Consider the following 12326-nt stretch of genomic DNA (forward strand, 5'->3'; position numbering starts at 1 on the left):
AAGTTCATGGGTTTGATTCCCAGGGAACACACATGATTTAAACTTGGAATGCATTATATAATATGTCACTTTGTGTAAAAGCCAAATGCATAAATGTTAAAATACCAAATGTAGCAATTTTGCCTTGATTAAATGAACTTATGTGATGATTTCCTGTTACAGTGCTTTGATTTAGAGTCGTATCTTCAGCTAAACTGTGAGAGAGGAACGTGGAGGTGTCCTGTATGCAAGTAAGTGGCAAGTTGCAGTGAGAATTGCCTTGGACGGTCAGGTAAATGTGCTTTCTTTTTTTCTGGTGTTTTATACGTTTCTCTCTGTCCCCAGTAAAACAGCGTTATTGGAAGGACTGGAAGTTGATCAGTACATGTGGGGAATTCTCAATGCAATTCAAAAGTAAGTTTTATAGACATCCCTCTACCTAAAACTGTCATGAGGTCTCCCGTCTGCCTCTTAAACGCTAACTGCAATTTTCTGCTTTGCAGCTCTGAGTTTGAAGAGGTTACAATCGATCCTACGTGTAGTTGGAGGCCGGTGCCCATAAAGTCTGACATTCATATAAAGGAGGACCCAGATGGACCTCTGGCCAAGCGTTTTAAAACCATGAGTCCCAGTCAAATGATCATGCCTAATGTGTTGGATATGATCGCCCAGCTGGGTCCAGGCCCTTCACCCTACACCCCTCTCCCTCCTCAGCACGGTGGGAATAACGGCGACTACGGGGGTCAAGGTAGAGGTCAGCACCTTTTCAGGCTCAGTGCTCTTTCAAATCTTATAAAATAGTTCTTTATTGTTTAGGTAGGGTTAATTTTCCCCTTAGTTGCAACAAAAGAAGTTATGCTCGCCAGTTTTAACAGGTTGATTTGCTATCCAAGCTGTCTAAATCTTTTGTTTATGCACTTCTGAGTCATTGCTCTTCATTGCTGTTCTCTGTTTTGTGCATCAGGCAATAGTTACCAGGGCCATGGAAACTTTGACTTCACCCACAGTAACTCTGGTGGCGGAGCTCCCATGAATGACTTCATGCACGGACCCCAGCTCTCACATCCACCAGACATGCCCAACAGCCTCATGACTTCTGACAAGCCTCTCGCCCACGGCATACCAGACTCGGTAAATTACCTTCAAAGTTGTTTTGTTTTCAAACGTACTAACAAACTGTGGACATGCAGTACTGAATACACTGCAAAAAAAGCCATAATGTCAGTATTTGTTGTGTTTTTAAAGGGACCTAATGAGAAAATAGTCCCCTTGGTTACTTTCAATAGCAGGGGACTATTTTCAGGTACTGCGTAATATCATTACGCCTGCTGCAGCCATGGTACGGCAGCAAAGTCGTTGATTATTACGCCAGAATGTATAGTGCTAGCCATATCAGACTAGAAAATTGCAACTTTAAATTTTATGTCGCTCTAAGTACACAATGTAACTACAGAAGAGTCAAGTTTTAAATAGGAAAAATATCAAACTCTGGTTATTTTTTTTCAAAAAAAGGGAGTGTCCCTTTAAAACAAGTATGTTTAAATTCCCGATTCCCGAACATGAATTTACTTAAAATTTGCAAAATTCAAAAGGATTATGTGCTCTAAAATCATCTGCATGGTATCCCTCTTGCTCTCTGTCTGGCTCTGGGTGGCACTTTTTGATACGCTTTTTGCTATTGGAAAGCTCCACCCTACACAGAGACCTCATTGCTTCTCTCTCCTCCCTCCGCAGATGTCCCATCCTGTGAGTGCTGATCAATCCCATGCTTCCATGCAGCCCGGCATGCACGCATCCCCCCACCCCAACAGCCAATCAGCTCAGCCATTGCATCACAGCGGCCCCCCATCTTCCCAGCCCCCACGCCAGCCTCTGCCCCCACAGCAGCCCGGCCAAAACAGTCACCCACATGCCGATATGACCTTCAACCCTGCTGCTGATGGGCAGGCAGGCGGCCAGGGACCTGCAGACATCCCTGAGCCTTCTCTGGATGTGAGTATTCCCACAGATTCATTTCTGATGTCTTGTGCTACTAACATTACTCGCAATGGTGGAGTCACGTTAGCATCATGCTTTCCTTGTTAATAATTGCCAAAATAAAAATGTGCCCATATTTTACTCGCCCTCAAGCCATTTCAGCTTTATAATGGCACTGGATCGTGCCCCATTTTAAAGCTCCATCCTTCTTTTATAAGCACGTCCTTCCATCAAAAATCCAAAAAACTAATCCATACAGTTATTAAATGTTTTCAGAGGCGAAGCGATTCGTTTTTGATGGATGAACGTGCTTTTGAAGATTGTAAACCAACAAAAAACACCCTCTAAAATCTTATTATGTAATCTTTTGGGATATGCACACCCCTAGTTGGGAATCAATGCTGTATAGTCCCTGTTGTAATGTAAATTTGTCTGTCTGTTAATCTCGCAGCTTCTGCCCGAACTGGCGAACCCAGATGAGCTGTTGTCATACTTAGATCCTCCTGACCTCCCAAGCAGCAGCAACGACGATCTGCTCTCCCTCTTCGAGAACAACTGACTCCCTCCGGTCGGCCTTTCGGAGTGGCCCTAATTTGTTCGGCTGTCAGGAATCACGAGGCACCCTGCGGACAGACTCTGCATTTTGCGCACAGGAAACAGCCATCCTCTTGCCTCCTCCTCATGTAAATATCTCAATCTTTTACAAGCGACCTTTTCCACAACTATATGGCAGCCATGTTGGTTGGCACTAAAGTGATATCTTTTAATACTAACGGAAATACATGTGCAGCTATAATCGGTTCATACGATGACATCACAGAGGACCGTCTGTGCGCTCACTAGGAAAGTATTGTAGCATTTTTAATTCAGATTTTTTTCCTTTTGTGAAAAGACCCTGAATAGAATATATATATATATATATACACACACACACACACACACACATATATATATATATATTCCTGCAACGACCTATCTGTGTCCGCAATCTCTTGAACGTTTGTTCTTCCGAGCTCTACCACCGCAACTTCCCAAATCCTTGTCAGAAGTCCTCACCCAGATGTCCGCACTATTTGTTCATTCATCTCCCTTGATAAAGCACAAGAGAACGGTGACAAAATGCGTCTGGAAGCCTGTCAAGGAAACAAGAAGGGAAGAAAGCTTGTATCACCATCGATATTGAAATGATCCCATCCCAGAGACTAATGATGGGAAAAGTCCTCCAACAGTTCTTAACTCTCATTTGCCCAATTTGTCACTTCACAGGACACATGAGAACGTGTTCTTTTCTAGTAAACATCGCACCTCATTTTGTTACGTGATTCATATGTCCACCCACCCTCAGGCATATGCGTCACGTTCAAAGTTAAACAAATGCTGGAGGGCATCACGGCATGCATTTTACCCTTGGCATTGTGCATCTTCCGACAGACTGTACTTCCCCTGCAATGTCCTATGGATACTGCACATTAGAAGAAAGCAATTCACATTTCAACAAGTAATCTTGTGTCACCTTTACTACATTGTCATCTGCCTTTGTGAGTATCCTCCATGCATGAGGCTCTTGATGTTTGTACCCCTCTTTCTACAAACTGCATACAATGTCCAGATATAAAGTGTTGCCAATCGCCCCTAATTTTAGACAAAGTTCGACTGATTTTTATAATCAGTTCTTTTGTTCGTTTTTGTTTTATGATTCAGCCTTTCATTCATGAACTGTCTTTATAATGCACAATTATATTGTTCTTATTTTGGCAACTGTTTCCTGTTTTTACAAATGTGTACATTTATCAGAAAGTGTCCATGAATTTACCAAAGCACCCTGATTTGAGAAGGTGGCCCAAACCTGTTTTCACCAGGTTAAACCTGTTTTCAAATTAAAATGTTTATTGTTTTGTTTACATGTAAAATCCTAGTAATGATACAACAAACAATGAAGAAAGCGTTTTTAAAATATGTTCTATATTTATAGATTTTACTTTTTAATTAAAGCTATATATTATTTCAGTACCCATTTTAAAAAGGACAGAAACTGTACACAATATGTACAGGTGTCACCTGTGTTTCAACTATTTTGTCATATGTACAAGGTGAATGGTTTCTTTTTTTATTTCAAATCAGTAAGACCCTCAGATAATTGTCAGTATTTATGATATTTGTAATGATAACATTTCCATAATATTGATGTTACTCAAGAACTGTCTATCATCTGTACAATTGAATACTGTTTGAAATGTTTATTGGATACAGCATCACACTTTGAACATGTTTCCATTTTAAGTTATTTTTATATGAATTGCAATATTAGTTTTTAGTTTTCTTTCTGTTCTTCTTGGTGTAGAATTATGTACAAAAATGATGTTTGTTGTTGACAGTTGAAATACTTCGAACTCCATGGAAATGTGGGTTCGAGTTTAACGTTTGTCTGTAGTTCACTTGTATATCCTTTCAAAGATGCACTGCCACATATTCGTTCCCACTTTGTAGACACAAATAGGCAAATAGACTCCTCCTTAAGCTGGCAGAGGTCTGAGCTGTCACACGCTATCGATGTACAGGTGTTGAGGAGATGGCCGGTGCTGAGGTAGAAACAGAAAGGGTTCAATGAATTAGACTGTGTGTTTTCTACTCAGTCACAGCGTTTGGAGAGGTTCGAGGAGAAAATGGGAAAAGGGGCACATTAGGGATGCATGTACATATGTAAATGATAAATAGAGACACGTTAACAGAAATGTATTCATTTTCCCCAGGGGAATGTGCATTGTGTATTTAGAATCTGTAAAGCTTGCATCCTCGAATCAGAATCTAAATTGGGTAAAATGAATCTGTGTTTGTTAGCGTCTATGGAACCTCTCAGCATTTATTCACTTTTGTAAAATATTCATCCCACGTGACCGAGGAATTGGGGAAGGGGAAAAAAGAGACACATTTGTTTTACATTTGTGTAATATTTAGCATACGTGTATTGCTCCATTTCTTGTGTACTTGATAAGGTGCTACAGAAAATAATGAAGAAAATCCTGGGGAATAATTTGGAAAATTGGGACCAGGAGCGGTTCCAAAAGATTGTAACCAAAATCCAGAATTTGTACAATTTTGATATCACGATCAGGAAAATTTAAAAAAAATAACAAGGTACAATCTGAGGTGATTGGCGCCAAACGTTGCAGTTATCTTTGCTTGTACATTCTGTTGTACAATCATTTCATATTCTAAACTGGTCAGAAGAAGAAAAAACAAAAACTAATTGTGATTTTTAGTCTTGCAAAACTGTATGTAGTTAGATGCTGTGACATCCTAATATTTATCTAATAAATATGTATTCAGATGAAACACTGTTTTATGTTTTCTTGGTTGGGAATGCATGAGAGTTGATGGCTTTTTAAATGGAAATAGGCGGGACTTGATTGCATTAAAGTCAGGGGTGTTGCTACATGCTCCATTATAAACATTATAAAGTTATTCCTGTTAAATTAAATTCTACATTGATCATGTTTTCTTGATTTTGCCATTTAAAATTTGCACCCAATATTCTGCACACAAATTAGACAACAAACTATTCATAGTTGTTTTCCAATTATTCTCAATTATCCATTAAGGAGCTTTTTAAGGAGTTCAATTTAAAGGGATAGTTCACTTTAAAATGAAAATTCTGTCATCATTTACTCATCCTCATGTTGTTCTAAACCTGTATGGATTTCTTTTTGAGAAAGATATTTTGAGAAATTATGGTAAACACACAGCGGATGGTGACCATTGACTTCCATAGTAGAAAAAAAATATTTTGGAAGTATTGTGATAAATTATGAACAAAATATTTTGATAAATGATGGTAAGCACACAGTTGACGGTACCCATTAAATGCCATTATTTTGTTCCTACTATGGAGGTCTGTGGTCGCTATCTGCTGTGTGTTTGCCATGGTTTCTCAAGATATCTTCTTTTGTGTTCATCAGAAAAGGGAGATCCATGCAGGTTTGGAACAACAATGAGGCTGAGTAAATGATGACAGAATTTTCATTTTAAAGTGAACTATCCCTTTAATGGTGTAAAAATTTTATTTACAAATTTGTTCGCCAGAGGCCTTTCAGATCACATACAAACAAAGCTTGTAATAGTGAAAACTTGCAATAGGCTAATAACAACAAAAAAGTCTGCCTTTTTGAATATGGAACGTAAACACAACTCATTTTAATGACAAACCTTTATCATAAAATAGCTGATAATTAACAAAAAAAAATTGCTCTGATAAATGGCAAGCCCCAAAACCGGCGTCTGTCTGTCTGTTAATAAAAGAAGCTTCATCCCGTTTTGGAGTTTAGGGCCCCTTTTGCAGATCTCAACTTCAGGCAGAATTATTGGCTGCTGCGCAGACCGATCTGCATATGACATCAAAGTATCGCGAGAACTAGTTGACTTGCGGTACTTTTATGTCATATGTCGTTCGATCTGCGCAGCGCCGCATAAAGACGAACATACGTATATCCTTCTCAGGCTTCACGGCGCGTATTGCTTTAATAGACACTTTCTAAAGAGAAGTACGTAATCTAATGTTAGATTGTTTAAATAAATGCCTTCTATTCACAAAGAAACGCGATCCTGACGTCGAATGACAGTCCACAACACTGTGCACACAATACTAAAACCAACCGCATGGTGTCGCTGTGGGATTTCCTCTTAACATAACAGAACGGTCACACGTGTCTTGTGTATACGGTAGTTCAGTGTGCAGCAATTCACCTTGGACACTGGTCAGTAGTGCATATCCTCGTTGATGGGTTTTCAACAACACATAAAGAATGTTACAGATGAAAAATCGTTTAAAATATTGCTCTGTCGCAATCGCTGCGAACAGGCTTGTTTCTGGACCGCTGAAGAACCCTGTTGTGTTTATGGAAATCGCAGCTGACGGCGAGTTTATTGGAAGAATCATTATCGAGGCAAGTTACGATTTATCAAACGTGAACAGTACATAATGCCACAGTCTAGTAAAATAAATGCCTAAAACAGACGGACCAGTCAAAATAGATCAAAGATCTGTTTATATAAAGAATGTGGGTGAATAACATGCAGAATCATTCTTCTAGTTAAACTATTGAAATGTCCCATTATCGTTATGTATCTTTTTTAATAACAGTAGGCTACTTTAAAATGAAACAATTTAATATTATGAAGACAGACTTTTTTACTTGGCACTTTTTTGCAGCTTTTTGCTGACGTGGTTCCTAAAACAGCAGGTAACGGTACATTTCTATATAGTTTTAATGATATAATATTGGTTTGTGGCACTAACATTAACTCAAATGCATGTGAAAGTGTACAATATGACTGACAGTACTGTTTATTGTGGATATGTTTGTCTTTCAGAGAACTTTAGGGCTCTCTGTACAGGAGAATACGGTTTTGGTTATAAGGGTTCTGTGTTCCACAGAATCATCCCTGAGTTTATGTGTCAGGTAAAACTTTTCTTACTGCTTGCTTGCTTACTACTTTTCATTCTAGCTATATAAATTCCCATTGTAAATACATTTTTTCATCAATCAACTTTCCTCCTTACATATCAAACATCAGAATTTAACCTTCTTTATGAATTACATATGAATGTTGTGCCTAAGGTCATGTCATGACTAATGGTTTGTTGACAGGGTGGAGATTTCACTAATCATAATGGCACAGGTGGAAAATCTATTTATGGAAAGAAATTTGCAGATGAGAATTTTAAGCTGAAACACAATGGACCAGGTGATGTCACCACTGCATCATTTTGTTTTACCTTAACCATATAGATTTGTGTCCATGAAACAGAGCAAAACTCTTATTTTAGATTTGCCACAAATATTAAAAGCATGTCAAAATATGCATGCACGTCCATGCATAGCCACAGGGTGGTCCTATAGCGCCCTTAGTTTCAGATTTTGTAATCTCCAAGCAAATGACCTACTTTCTAAGTAAGTGAAAGCCAGTGTATCCTAGTGTGTTTTGGGTGCCAGGGTGTTCCTACCCAAGTAAACCCTTTTGATTTGTTTATTATGGTCAAATAGTGTGGGGTTGTGTAATACATGACTGGATGTAATTGTAGTAGAGAACCACAATTTGCCAAACCTAAACCCCCCAATTCACAGTGGTTTTCAAACTCTTCTTTGTTATAAATGGTTTCAGCAGCAACAACATAAACACACTGCTTTTGTCGACTAAAAGCAACTTCTGGTAGACTTCCAGGTAGAATCAATAATTACAGTCTGTATAAACTGTAGTTTATTTCTGATAACAAGGGAAATAAATGACAAGTAAATTACCTTCATATATAATATCTAACGCATATCAACTGAACAATTACACTGAGCTAACCTTACTGTGTAAAATTAATGTATACAATGTTAACTACAGGTCCTTTAATACTTACCTGTCTGCGAAACCTCTCCGCGCGTGATCCATCCTCGACATCTCCTGATCGTCTTTAGCAGTTTTTCGACGAGGTATTTGTTTCAGAGATCAGTTTAGCCACAAGAATACATATCGGAAGTTCAGTTTGGTTCAGGACAGGCATGTAACTGCGACACATGCGCGCATCAGATGAAGCTGTCTGTATGTGCTTTTCTGAATTTGTAGATTGTTAGGTCTTTTCACTTATACATCATTAAATAATCAAAATGACAAACAATTGAGTCTGTTTTAAGTGTGAAGTTGGTCTGATAGTTAGGGCTTTCACATATATTAAATATTCGTCTCATCGTAATTGTTTGACCTCATCGCGTTGATTTCAGATCACCGCAATGATTGCACATATCTTAAAAAACACAAGGGGGAGCTGCAGCGCCTATATAGACGGTTTCAGCAGTAACAACATAAACATGCGGCTTTCGTGGTCATCACGTAACTTCCGGTAAACTCTGCGAAGAATAAATAACAACAAAGTCCTTATAAAGTAATTTATTTATATAACAAGCAAAATAAAGAACACGTAGAAAACATTCGTTATTTTCGATGAGGTATTTGTTTGAGAGTTTAGTTTCAGAAACTAGTCAGACCATTAAACAAACAGAAACCGGGAGTAAAGTTCGGACCAGACCCTTTCGCGTCACCACACGTGCGCCCGATGAAACGGTATATAAACAAGACCGTATGTAGTGGCGCTCCTTGACTGACAGTGTAACGCGATACATTGCAAAGCTATTTAATACAGTGGAAAAACAACATTTAAAGAAATGCTTCAAAACTTTGATAAGCATTATTAACATACATTTCCAAAACAGTAATTCCAAATTTTGGAAAGTGAAGGATGCTATTCCTTAGGATCTGTAAGGAATTGACTTTTTTGCAGCCACTACAGACATGTGGTCCAGTACTAATATGACCTTAGTAGGATTCAGTACTCTTTAAGGCCTGTTGTGGTATAGTCAGTTTATTTTGATTGCCTTTTTATTTTTAGTTATTTTTTTAGACACTTTATTGTGTTTATTTCTTATAAAGAATTTTCAGTTTTAAAAAAAATATAATTATTAAATAATTACTTTTAAATATTTGTATTAATATTTACTGCCAGTTAAACCTTGCAAAATATTTAATTTAAATAATCACAACAATGTGTGAAAATTATTTCATGAACCAACAAAAAAATCTATGACAATTAAAAGTCAAAACCCCAAAACAGGCAACTAATCGTCACAATTGTCACAATTTATTAGACAATTAACTGTCATAATCGTAACAACCCTACTGATAGTCTCTTTCTCATAGGTGTGCTGTCAATGGCAAACTCTGGTCCGGACACAAATGCATCACAGTTTTTCATCAGCACTGTAAAAACAGACTGGTATGCTAGTAGAAATCTTATTTATTAGGATTATTACCCATCCAATGCATCTAAACTATTATTGATATATGTATTGATACTGTCTTTTTGTCTCAGGCTTGATGGCAAGCACGTTGTGTTTGGTCAGGTCAAAGAGGGCATGGAGACCGTCTCTCTCATGGAGTCCTATGGCTTACATGATGGAGGAACTGTAAAGAAGATTGCCATTACAGATTGTGGAGAACTCAAATGATTGTGGAAAGTTCTGTATAAGAGTCTTTTTGTGAACTCAAACTGCTTTTACATGTAAATCATTATGTAAATTAGGGCTGCATAACAACTAATCGCAACTAATCGTTTGCATGCATGTATACATTTTAAGAAAAAGTGTATATATTAAGTATTCATATTTATATATAATATAAATTATATATAAATATAAAAATGTATATATGGGTGATTCTCACGAAAACTTTGTTTTAAAAATGTCAAGCATGAAAATGTAAAAATTGCTTAAATTTACTTTTTTTTCCACCTGACATTGAAAAACAAAGTCTGGAGTAAATGGGAACATTAATTTAAAAACTTTTACTTATCATTTAACACTTTTTGTAACATAATTTAAAAAATTAGTCCTAAAAAATCTCATTACCGCAACAGTCAGAAAACATCAACACTGACATATTTTCAAAATGACATGACAAACCTGAAAGAACATAATTTGGAGATTCTGCACATGCATTTAAAATCAAAGTATTATGCTTCTATTAATTAAATTAACATTTAATAAGCATCTGTTGCGGTAATGATAATCAAAATGTCGTGTAAGCATTCTGACAAGACAATATTTCAAATTAACTGTAAAAAAATGATCTTACCTGGTAGCCATCTTGAAGTAACTGGTCCATGTGCTTGTATGTGTGCTTAAACTGTTCTCAAAAAGTGTTGCGGAGGATGAGAACATCAGGCATGGACACATCATTTTCCTAATTTTTCTTCATTATTATTATACATGAATATTCAGTAAAAAAAAATTCTGTCATCTGAAGTAGTCTAGCAAAACATCCATTTATTTTTTTTCTTAATATTTTTGTGTTAATTTGATTAAATTACAACATAACGCATGTTCAAACACAGCCGGACACATTGCGGTAATGAGAATTTCAGCAAAGATCAGATAAAATTTACAATTATAAATTCTTATGTTGAAATCACACATTGTGCAAGGTAGAACACAGTATTGTGTTAATTTTGATGCTTTTTAATGTTACTATATTAGACATTTTAAAGCTAAAATCATTAGTGCCGTGGTGTTTCAATGGTTTCGTGAGAATCACCCATATACATGTTAATATTTCTTAAATATACACATGCATGTTTGTGTACTTCTATATACACCTAATTATTATACACAATACACACACATATATGATGTAAACAAAACCTTTAATTCTGCAAACGATTAGTTGTTATGCAGCCCTAAAATAAATTATTTGTATTTAATTCAATATTACTCACCTGTTGCAATATTATGCACCATTCTGGATTAATTGAGGTGTTTTATGCTTACTAAGTAAGTACACTAAAAAGTAAAATATACTATTTTTCATATACAATATATCTTGCCTGGTCTAAATTTTCTTATAGCCTATGAGTTAAAAACATTTTTGAGGTTTATAAATTAGGATATAGCCTGTACAGAGATTGTTTACCTTCTAAGAACTATGCCAGAGAAACCCAGGAGGTATTTTGAATAAATAAATGACACACGAAACTGGTTGTGACATATGGAATTCCTTCCAGGATATTTGCATCCTGTGCCCATTTTTTTTGTTTTAATGACTCAAGGCTGTTTTCCAGATGAGCGCCGGCTACAACTGTAGCGGTATATCTGGTTGCGTGGCATGCTTTTTAAATCTTCCTGAGAATGATCCCAAACCTTTTTTTAGATTATCCAGCAACAAGATTTCCTGTCCCATAAAGCAGGATATGACATCCTGTTTGCCTACAGTATAAAGCATCTCTACCACAAACATACAAAATCCAGCAAGAATGTCTTTTACATGAATGTGTTAACGCAATAGTAACATGCATAACCTTTATAAAAAATGGTTTTAAAGATGCATTTCATTTTAGCTATAGCCGATTGACATTCATAATACGCTACTCCGTCTAAAATGAACTCGGCAGTCATTTTTAAATACTTTGTAGGTATAGCTTATCACAGTAATGCCTTGTGAAAGTAAATTATGAACCTTTGTGGAAAACAGTGCTCTGTTAAATGAAACCATATGGGGTCTGAACTCAACTAGTTTGTTTGACTTCTCAGATTGCAGCGTTGCTATAGAGACATTCTTGTTCTGTTTAAGTCTGCATTGTTGTAACAAACTTGATATAATTTGGGTCTCCACCCTTTTGTGAAGTTTAAGGGATTTGGAATGTGTAGACAATTACTTACACTTGGCTTTAAGTAAAAGGCCAGCGCCATTGCCAAGCACCGACGCTCACATACAGACCTCATATGTTTACAATCATTACATGCAATTAGGTCAAACGTAAAAAAATACACGTTTGTCTT

At 36.8% G+C, this 12326-nt stretch overlaps 2 protein-coding genes across 10 annotated transcripts in view; both read left to right on the top strand.

Annotated features, from left to right (window-relative positions):
• The window catches only part of zmiz1a (zinc finger, MIZ-type containing 1a), a 156204-nt gene extending 150915 nt beyond the window's left edge, over nt 1-5289 (top strand). For 5 of the 7 annotated variants that reach the window (XM_055171099.2, XM_055171101.2, XM_055171104.2 and 2 more), the window contains 6 exons: nt 163-230; nt 325-393; nt 483-733; nt 944-1110; nt 1714-1971; nt 2408-5289. In XM_055171099.2, the coding sequence (XP_055027074.1) occupies nt 163-230; nt 325-393; nt 483-733; nt 944-1110; nt 1714-1971; nt 2408-2515 (921 nt within the window). In that variant the 3' untranslated portion in view covers nt 2516-5289. The remainder of the gene's footprint in view (nt 1-162; nt 231-324; nt 394-482; nt 734-943; nt 1111-1713; nt 1972-2407) is intronic. The other 2 variants (XM_055171100.2, XM_055171105.2) reach the window with 1 other exon arrangement.
• A 1347-nt stretch (nt 5290-6636) lies between these two features.
• On the top strand, nt 6637-11522 carry ppifa (peptidylprolyl isomerase Fa). Of its 3 annotated transcripts, XM_055171108.2 has the most exons (7): nt 6647-6707; nt 6812-6896; nt 7163-7193; nt 7324-7412; nt 7602-7698; nt 9694-9769; nt 9866-11522. In XM_055171108.2, exons 2-7 carry the CDS (start codon nt 6849-6851, stop codon nt 9999-10001), a joined length of 477 nt encoding a protein of 158 aa, XP_055027083.1. In that variant the 5' UTR covers nt 6647-6707; nt 6812-6848; the 3' UTR covers nt 10002-11522. The 3 variants fall into 3 exon arrangements, with proteins under 3 accessions (XP_055027082.1, XP_055027083.1, XP_055027084.1); XM_055171107.2 differs by having other exon boundaries at nt 6637-6896; XM_055171109.2 differs by lacking the exons at nt 6647-6707; nt 7163-7193 and having other exon boundaries at nt 6757-6896.
• The last annotated feature ends 804 nt before the right edge of the window (nt 11523-12326 follow it).

Source organism: Misgurnus anguillicaudatus, chromosome 11 (genome assembly GCF_027580225.2).
Source record: "Misgurnus anguillicaudatus chromosome 11, ASM2758022v2, whole genome shotgun sequence".
In the NCBI taxonomy this organism is placed as follows: domain Eukaryota; kingdom Metazoa; phylum Chordata; class Actinopteri; order Cypriniformes; family Cobitidae; genus Misgurnus; species Misgurnus anguillicaudatus.